The 10,220-nt window shown below is 36.8% G+C and overlaps 2 protein-coding genes across 2 annotated transcripts; one reads left to right on the top strand and one right to left on the bottom strand.

Moving 5' to 3' along the window:
* On the top strand, positions 1-6,331 carry LOC144631783 (V-type proton ATPase subunit G-like). Its single transcript, XM_078490343.1, has 3 exons — positions 1-102; positions 4,688-4,788; positions 5,425-6,331. The coding sequence occupies exons 1-3, from the start codon at positions 21-23 to the stop codon at positions 5,590-5,592; spliced, it is 351 nt and encodes a 116-aa protein (XP_078346469.1). The 5' UTR covers positions 1-20; the 3' UTR covers positions 5,593-6,331.
* A 1,642-nt stretch (positions 6,332-7,973) lies between these two features.
* LOC144631806 (proline and serine-rich protein 1-like) lies at positions 7,974-10,166 on the bottom strand. Its single transcript, XM_078490373.1, has one exon. The coding sequence runs from the start codon at positions 9,955-9,957 to the stop codon at positions 9,172-9,174; it is 786 nt and encodes a 261-aa protein (XP_078346499.1). The 5' UTR covers positions 9,958-10,166; the 3' UTR covers positions 7,974-9,171.
* Positions 10,167-10,220: the final 54 nt, after the last annotated feature.

The raw sequence follows: 10,220 nt of genomic DNA on the forward strand, positions 1-10,220 counted from the left end.
ATCACTCTTGGATTTTCAAGATGGCGTCGCAGTCGCAAGGAATTCAACATCTGTTACAGGCTGAAAAGAAGGCTGAGACCATAGTTTCTGAGGCTCGAAAACGTAAGAAAATATTCCTTAGTATTTTTATTTTTTCTGTCCATAATCTAACGCGAGGAGATGTAAAAAATGCAAGATTTTGTGTGTCTTTAATATGGCGGAAGGTCAAGTCGATCGAACACTACATACCGGTGGTTCTCACTGAAATTATTGAAGTATTGCGTTAAATTTGTATAAAATTACGCTGATATAACAATCTTCTATTCATTTTTATTAAAAAACAACTGCGAGTTTTACATCAAACCAGGGCGATTTACGACAATTCAGTGAATGTTTTGTTTACGGCTTGCATGTAAGCTTATAAGCATAAATTAGAGTGAGGTGCGGTATTGCGGAATATCAAAATATCAAATCTTCCTATCATTTTTGATATATCAAATTTTTTCTTATACATTTCTTCTATTTTTTCTTGATAATATCATGATATTTTGAGGGTGATACAAGGCAATGATATTTTGATATTCTCCAGTGCACAAGATACCAGAATATCATGATATTCTCAAAATATCAAAGAGAGTATCAAAATCTCAAGAGTTTGATAAAAAGACTATATCTCTGCTAGGGTTTGATATCTTGATATATCATGATATTATCAAAATCTCATGATATTTTCAAAATATGAAGAAGTCTCTCAAGATATCAAGTGTTTGCTAAGGTAAAGTGATATCTTGTGAGGAACGATATTTTGATATATCATGATATTATCAATATCTCATGATATTCTCAAAATATCAAAGAGAGTATCAAAATCTCAAGAGTATGATAAGAAGACTATATCTCTGATAGGGTTTGATATCTTGATATATCATGATATTATCAAAATCTCATGATATTTTCAAAATATCAAGAAGTCTCTCAAGACATCAAGTGTTTGCTAACTTAAGGTAAAGTGATGTGTTGTGAGGAATGATATTTTGATATATCATGATATTAACAAAATATCAAGAAGTCTCTCAAGACATCAAGTGTTTGCTAACTTAAGGTAAAGTTATGTGTTGTGAGGAATGATATTTTGATATATTATGATATTATCAAAATATCAAGACGTCTCTCAAGATATCAAGTGTTTGCTAAGGTAAAGTGATGTGTTGTGAGGAATGATATTTTGATATATCATGATATTATCAAAATCTCATGATATTCTCAAAATATCAAAGAGAGTATCAAAATCTCAAGAGTTTGAGAAGTAAACTGTATCACTGATAGGGTTTGATATTTTGATATATCATGATATTATCAAAATCTCATGATATTATACTGTTTATCATAAAATTACCACCGGTGTTTTCATATTTAAGAGTGTGTCCATGAGAGAACAGGGCAGAACCAGGCAACAGGTGATACAGCTCAATTCACCGATTTCGCCCAAACTTAGCATAAATGTTGGATATGATGAGCTATTCACTCTGAATGAATTAGAGAACGAGGTATATTTATGTGTAGCGTGCTTGTTCAAATCATGGATTAAAGAACGAGATAAAGTTATGTGTAGTGTGCTTGTTTCGGCTCATGAATTAGAGAACGAGGTATATTTATGGGTAGCGTGCCTGTTCCAATCATGAATGAATTAGAGAACGAGGTATATTTATGTGTAGCGTGCTTGTTCAAATCATGGATTACTACCATTTTCGAGCGACCGTGAAAAGCAAACTTTTTTCTGCGTTTTCTCACGTGTAAAACATTCAAGTTTGTCTAGACAAACTGTCGCGTTTTACAAGTAAACCATTTAACGTTGTTTAACGTAAAAAATACTCTCAAAATAAAAAAAATAAATAAACAATCGCTGATCGCTGTCACAACAATTGCCAGAAATGTAGAGCCGCCCTTTTCTGTCGACATTCATTGAAGAAATATAAAAAGTCGACGCAAAAGTTTTCAAAACCATTGTTTCATGTGCAGAAACACACCGGCGGAGCTGTCAAACTTGACATGTTGACGCTCCAAACGTTAATTGGTTCAGTTGAAAAACGCGACGGTTTGTCTAGTCAAACTTGAATGTTTTACCCTTGAAAAAACGCGGAAAAAAGTTTGCCTTTCACGGTCGCTCGAAAATGGTAGTAAAGAACGAGACAAAGTTATGTGTAGTGTGCTTGTTTCGGCTCATGAATTAGAGAACGAGGTATATTTATCGGGTAGCGTGCCTGTTCCAATCATTCATGTGTAGTGTGCTTGTTTCGGCTCATGGATTAAAGAACGAGATATATTCATGTCTAGCGTGCTAGTTTCGGCTCATGGATTAAAGAACGAGATATATTCATGTGTAGCGTGCTTGTTTTGGTTCATGGATTAAAGAACGAGATATATTCATGTGTAGTGTGCTTGTTTCGGCTCATGGATTAAAGAACGAGATATATTCATGTCTAGTGTGCTTGTTTCGGCTCATGGATTAAAGAACGAAATATATTCATGTGTAGTGTGCTTGTTTCGGCTCATGGATTAAAGAACGAAATATATTTATGTGTAGTGTGCTTGTTTCGGCTCGTGGATTAAAGAACGAGATATATTCATGTGTAGTGTGCTTGTTTCGGCTCATGGATTAAAGAACGAGATAAAATGAATTAGAGAACGAGGTATATTTATGGGTAGCGTGCTTATGTTCCAATCATGGATTAAAGAACGAAATATATTCATGTGTAGCGTGCTTGTTTTGGTTCATGGATTAATTATATCATGAGATTTTGATAATATCATGATATATCAAAATATCAAACCCTATCAGTGATACAGTTTACTTCTCAAACTCTTGAGATTTTGATACTCTCTTTGATATTTTGAGAATATCATGAGATTTTGATAATATCATGATAATATCAAAATATCATGATGATATCAAGATTTGATAATATCATGATAATATCAAAATATCATGATATCAAGATTTAATAATATCATGATAATATCAAAATATCAACATCGTGTTATCAAATATGATATCATGGTAATATCCAGATTTGATAATATCATGATAATATCAAAATATCATGATGATATCAAGATTTGATAATATCATGATAATATCAAAATATCAAGGGACCATCGTGTTATCAGATATGAGATCAAGGTGATATCCAGATTTGATAATATCATGATAATATCAAAATATCATGATACCATCATGTTATCAAATATGATATCATGGTAATATCCAGATTTGATAATATCATGATAATATCAAAATATCAAGGTATCATCGTGTTATCAGATATGAGATCAAGGTGATATCCAGATTTGATAATATCATGATAATATCAAAATATCATGATACCATCGTGCTATCAAATATGATATCATGGCAATATCCAGATTTGATAATATCATGATGATATCAAAATATCAAGATATCGAGAGAGAATGATAATATCAGAAGCTTTCTGATATTTTGATATTCTGCAATCCCGCACCTTAGTGATAAATTAAGACTCCAAGCTTGTAAAAATTGCTTTGTAAAGTGTTTATGGAACACGTTCGATGAAAAATGTACTCACCTTACTGCCTCCTTAAATTATTTCATTTCGTTTATTTTACTTTTCTTTTTGAGTGGCGAAACGGATTCTTAAAATCAAGCTGTAGCCTATAGCTGTAAAACAAATGTAGAAAATGTAGATGGTGCATTAAACTACAGAACAAGCAGGGACGGCGGAGCAATTTTCCAAGTGGGGGGGGGGGGGAGGCTGACTTGAGACTTGAAGTGGGGGGGCTTAAAAGACCCTTCTCTTAATAAGTCTTTATTTTTTTGGAAATTGTGGGGGGGCGAAAGCCCCCCCAGCCCCCCCGGCTCTGCCGTCCCTGACAAGTGGCCTGGATTAGAGCACTGTCCAAGGTAATTGTGTTGTGTTATTATGCAAAGCACTTTACACTCACAGTGTCTCTCTCCATCCTAGACATGCCAACTCTCAAGCATAATTTTGTGCATAAGTCTCTCTTTTTGTGGATCCAAAAGATTAATCTAATGCATACAGGCTAATTTCTCACGCCTGACTGACAAATGTGAGTTTCTTGCTCACAGACCCATAAATGTAAATTCAATACCGTAAAATTTTGGTTATAAGCCCTGGGCTTATACAACTTTGTAAGGGGTTTTGGGTGGGCCTGTAAACTGAGAGGCCTTTTTTGTGTCCAGGTAGATGGAGCCTTTAACCCGGGGGACTTGTTTAATTTTTCGAAAAAAAGTCCAGCAATTGGATGCCATTACTTGTGTTTGAATCATTGACACCAACTTGTAGACAGAGTGACATACCATTATTAAAGTGGTCAGAAAATAATCGAAAGTTGTTGGGTCATCTTAAGCAACGCTCATGTCTGCGAGTTTAACCTTTGAGTTCGATACTTAAAAAGTGTTACCGGAAACCCTACTTCTGGACCCCGTTGATAACAGTACGCATGTACTGAAGGGCTATCCTGGATAAACATTCGATTATTATTATTATTAAGTAGAGATGATCTCTGCTCTGAAAGCCATCTAAAGACACACTTTAACCTTTTCTAATTTGCTGTTCTTAATAGCCAGTTGCCAATGTGCAGCAATGGTCTTCTTTTCTTGAGTGATAAGAAAGTAAAAGGTACATTTACTTTTTGCTTTGTCTCGTAGGTAAGACACAGAAGCTAAAGAGGGCAAAAGAGGAAGCTCAAGCTGAAATTAAGAGTTACCGGGAAGAACGTGAGAAACAGTTTATAGACTATCAAAGAGAAGTAAGTAAATACCATGAATTACATTGAAAGTGCCACCCCTTTAGAGACCGAGTTGTTGATTAGATAGTGGCATATGGGTCTATCACTGGAGTAGGGGCAGAAATTACAGTCATGTGTTTAACATTTGCTCACTTGCCCAGGCAAGTCTCAGATCTTTTGGGCAAGTTCAAATTGTGTCACTCATTTAGATACGCACTATCAAAATTGTTGAGAGAGAGTAACCTGTAATGGAATAACATCCCATCCAGGGCATGTACAGTGTAGCAATGAACTCTGAAGTCAGTTCATGCTATGACAATTGTGGTAAGCTCTCATAGTATGGGTCAGTTTGGACCATGTGCAGACTTCACAATCTTAGGGCGCTTTCCACTTGTCAGAACTGGCTGGCCAGACTGGTATATTCAATAACAGAATTCTGTTTTTAGTCAGATCTGACTGTCAAATCATTCAATTGAAGCATAAATATTATACATTTTTATGGTGTCCGGGAAATCTCTTGAAAAGGCCCGTTACACATTCAAAACCACCAGACCGGTCGACCAGTTCTGACAGAGAGCATCCTTATAATTTTTCTTTTTCTTTCTGTAAATGAAAGTATCTATTGGTAAACAATTTAACAATATTTTTTGTCTTCAGCATATGGGCTCTAAAGATGATTTCCAGGCTAAAATTGAGGAGCAAACAAATGTCAGGCTGGACCAAATCAGTGAGAGCGTAAAGAAAAATCAGGACAAGGTGATAGAGAGGCTTCTTAGTCTTGTGTACGACATCAAGCCTGAACTTCACCAGAATCTCAGGACATAAGAACAGATTATGAATGTTACAGAAACTTTGCAAAATAAATATTCCAATTGGTGGGCAGCTGAGGTGCAACAAAATATTATGAATGTTTTTGTGATGCGGATGATACATTGATGGCCATAAACTGTATGTGTAAATTTGTTTTCATGTCATAATCATGCAAAGAGGTGGATTTTGGATTTTGGATATGCTTTAGTAGGATAACAAAATTTTATTATTATTTTTTTTGAATGACAAGTAAAACACTATTTTGGTTTCATTAAATTGTTGTTGAAGATAATGTAGCAGACATATGCCATATGAAATTTTAAAAAAGTTAAAGTTTGGAAACACTACCTGTAGGATAGCAAAGTTTTATTTTTTCTTTGAATGTCAAATAAAAACATTTTTTGGTTCCTTTAAATTGTTGGAAGAAAGAAAACAGCAGACATATGCCATATGAAATTTAAAATAATACAATGAGTGAAACTTCATGACTTATTTATGAACTTAGGGAAATTGATTTAATGTATGTTATAATAAACCAAAGCAGATTTGTGCTTTTCCATTGAAGTAGATCTTCATTTTATTCTTGCTTGATGGCTAAGAGATCCAACTATCTTTTGACCTTTAGGCAAGATTAAAAGTATGCTATTTGGTAGGGTATACTTATTTGTATTATTTTAGTGAGTGTATCAACTTGATTGTTATCTGATTCTGTATTGAAAAGTAAAGTATTGTTGAAATAAAGTTGTACTTATGATTATAGTCATCCATTTGATTTATTAGTGTAAAATACTGTTGATTGAATACCAGTGAATTTTTTGAGACCTTTGTATCATGATTTTAAAATGGTTTGTAAACCTTATGCATAATTTATGCATGCTCCTGCAAGGTCCCACTTGAAAAGCTTGCTTCCCTTTGAGAAAACAATAGAACAAACAACATAAACAATACCCCTAGCTCCAAACACAGTAGCAGCTGCTACACTAGAGGACCACTAGAATTACAAGCTTATGAAAGCTGCAACACTACCAATATTATTTGCCAGTATTAGCTATTACACATGGTGTGGGAAATGATTTCTGTGTGCATTCATCAAATGGTATCAAAAACATGTATGTTTCAAAACTATTTAAGAGCCTATGACAACTCAGTACCAAAGAAAATCAAAGAGCTCTTCGAGCCACGACTGAATTTTTTGCCAAGTTTAAAAGTTTAGTTTTCATTCCTTGAAAATTTATGAGCAGCAAGGTGATTCAAACATTCCTTTGATGCACATGATAACAGATAAGCGGCAGAATGTCTATTACATTGATATAAGATATTTTCGTCTCATGTGACTAAGTACGTCTAAGTAGCACAGTCGGGTAGGCAACTGACTGCGGATCGAAAGGTCGCGAGTTCGAGTCCCAGAGGAGAGAGTTGTTTTCTTTTTTCCTTTTTTTTTTTTTTTTTTTTAACCCATAGCACTAAAATGGTTTGTTTATTATATCGCTCCGTAGGTATGCATTGCAGAATAATTTACATGTAGGCTGTTAAGTAATAACGCTGTAAAAAAAAAAATATAATAGACTGATTCAGGTACAAATGTAATATTGTGCTGCTTCATCTGAAAAGCTTTTCCTTTTCTTGGGAACAAGCAGCCACGCACTCGATTTTAGCCAACGCTCTGGTTTCCAGATAGATCCATCGCTTATGAAGCTTACGTGAAACCCGATTTAGTTTTCGAATGCTCCTACATTCGACTACATGTACTACACTAGCTCGAAAGATAGACACGAAAGTCATCGATCGATTAATGCAGATTACTGGCTCTCAATGTTCACTTTTTTGGCGGTCGATTACTTAATTCTTCACGTAATTGTCAGCCATATTTTGTTTCTTTGCTTCTGGTTTTTCTTGTAAACCCCTTTAAATTTAAAAGACCGCCTTTATATGGCCGCTTTTATACGGCCGCCTTGCTACACTTCTACAAGTATATCTGCTGGTCAGCGGAGTTGCAATGAGAAGTCTACAGATGATGGACCGACCATGCGAGTGCCATTGGGCTAGCTACAATACTCCTGAATAAATTCAGTCGTAAAAATATAAAATGGTGCTCCATTTAAATTCTTAAAACTAAAAAAAAATTCTGAAAACTGCAAAGCAGCCCTTAGTCTTGTAACAGTCAACTCTTCAACAGACACGGGTGTTGATAACTGAGAGCTGACACTAGTCTTTCTGAAATATCTATGTCAATGCGCAATAAAATACAAATAGTCTGTTCACGGTTACCTAATTACAAGTCATTGCAAACTGGAACTTGCTAACAGTGAATTGGCCGTGTGATTACATTGCTGGGAATGCAAGCAATGTGCCATGGTAGATGAAGCCCCACTATCTCAAAATCAAGGCAATGAACATATAGAACCACAATGCTCTTTATTTCTTTTCTTCTTTACTATAGGTATTTTACAGTACATTAGAGACAAAAGTGGTACATTATATGACAGTACATTATCAGTACAAAATCAGTACATTTGATTTCATCTCTGGCATTTGCAAAACTCTAATTTGGGCTCCAAAATAAAGTACTCTTAGTGAAAACTGACATGTAAATTAGAGCAGTTTTGATACATTAGAACATTTTTGGTGATGTTGCACACAAACCACCTTACACTGATAACACTTCTGTAATGGAGATAATATATATAACCTTTTTAGCATATAGACAACACTCCTGCTTTGCAGCTAAAAAAACTTTGTATAATTTTCTACATTCTAAAATAGTACTATAATTATATAATAAGAAAACTGAAGCTTCATTATAATCCCACTAACTATATTTTTATTCTAGGCAACTTTTATATTTGTTGTGTTGAACTAAACTCCTTTCATAGCATCATATGTCGGACCTTCCACCCATAACAGATATACTTCTCACATACAGACCAATGTTCTGATCTCCTAAATTATACTTCAGCACATAAGTTTCAGACGATCTTGGGTTTTTTGTAACTCAATTGTGTGAATTTTCTTCCGCGTCAGTTTTTTGGAAGGTTGGCAAGATTTTCTTTTGGGAAAAATCATTGCATGTGTAAGTCTGTTTTCGAACCTGGTTGCCCATCAGGCTGGCACTGATCTCTAGTTTACAAGGGACTAGGAGTACATTGTACATGCAGTGCATTTCTAATTCCCCTCCCACAGATGGGATGCAGCCCCCCCCCCCCCCCCAATCCCCGAGCATTTAATTTGCAAGTACCCATTTCTACACCTAGGGGAGAGACACTGTGAGAGTAAAGTGTCTTGCCCAGCAACACAATGACCCCAGCTTGGGCTTGAACTGGGACTGCTTGATCCGGGGCCCAGCACACTCACCTTTAGGCCACCGTGTCGCCCATACAAAATCTTGTTTCTTAGAAATTTCCCAGATTTTTTTTCAGAGGTTGGCATCATTATGCTATAGTTTAACGTTCCAGTTCAATATGCCACATACAAAAGTTGCCTATTGGGGATCCTCGCAAAGTGACTTTAAAAAAAAACTAACTACTCGATACAATGTATATACTATCCCTTAAAGAATGAAGTATTTCCAAATGGCAAAGTTCATTTGCATGTACTTTACTTCCACTGCTGGGTTGGGTAGCCATAGGGTTGGTAGGGAGGTGGTGCTTGACCCGCAGGGTAGGTGCCAGGTGGAGCATGGTAACCTGGGGCAGCTGGAGGGATGGTTTGAACTGTCGCACCTGGTGGTACATGTAGGATTTGCACTCCTGTCCCTGGGGGTGCTACATACGCAGTAGTGGTTGTCTGATACGCCACTGGTCTTTGGACGACTGCACCAGGACGCGAAGGACGGCCAAACAAGGCACCGCAAGCACTGTCCACAGCTGAGGCCACACCACTAACAGCATTATCCATTGCCCTGATAACTGGGTCATTAGGATCCACAGCTGCTCTGGGTCTACCATATGGATAAGGATTGCCTGCCATGGCCGGAGGTATAGGAGCTGGCATCTGTGGAGGCCCCATGGTAGCCCTTCTTTGCATGATAATCCTGACTCTCTCGCGGTCTTTCAAAACGGGAATAACTTCGTTGAACACCATGAAGTTCAGCGGATCGGTGATTTGTACGGCGATCAGCTCTAGCGCCTGAACCTTGTTATTGTCGAAGGAAAATGCTCGGAGAATGGGGAAAATTCCAACACAGGTCGCTGGAAGCATCTTTCCGACACAAGCTTGCACGGCTTTAAGACGACCATCGTCGAAGCTGAACTCTCTCAGCAATTCTCCGACTTGCTCGGCGTAGAGGTGTCCTTGAGCATAAGCGATGGCTTTCACTTTGTCGTCCTTGAAAGGCAGACGCTGTACTTCTCCCTTTACAATTCCAAATGCTGTCGGATCCATCTTCACTGGCTTCTTGTAAAGTGTTATAAGATGTTTTTGCTAACGATTTGAGTACAGAGTTCTCAATCTCTGCAATGAAATCAGTTATATTGCAGCCACGCTTAGATGGTTTGTGCGTATTTCCGCGAAAATATGTTTACATCATATGCCCCTTATAGCGAATTATGCAGCTGTCATTTCGCAACAAAATACCCACTCAGTGCACTCGCACTCACCCACGCAACCGCCATTTTGACCGCGAGTTGTAAACAAACCAAGGGCAT

Source organism: Oculina patagonica, chromosome 1 (genome assembly GCF_052425735.1).
Source record: "Oculina patagonica isolate OP01 chromosome 1, crgOcupat, whole genome shotgun sequence".
NCBI classification, from domain to species: domain Eukaryota; kingdom Metazoa; phylum Cnidaria; class Anthozoa; order Scleractinia; family Oculinidae; genus Oculina; species Oculina patagonica.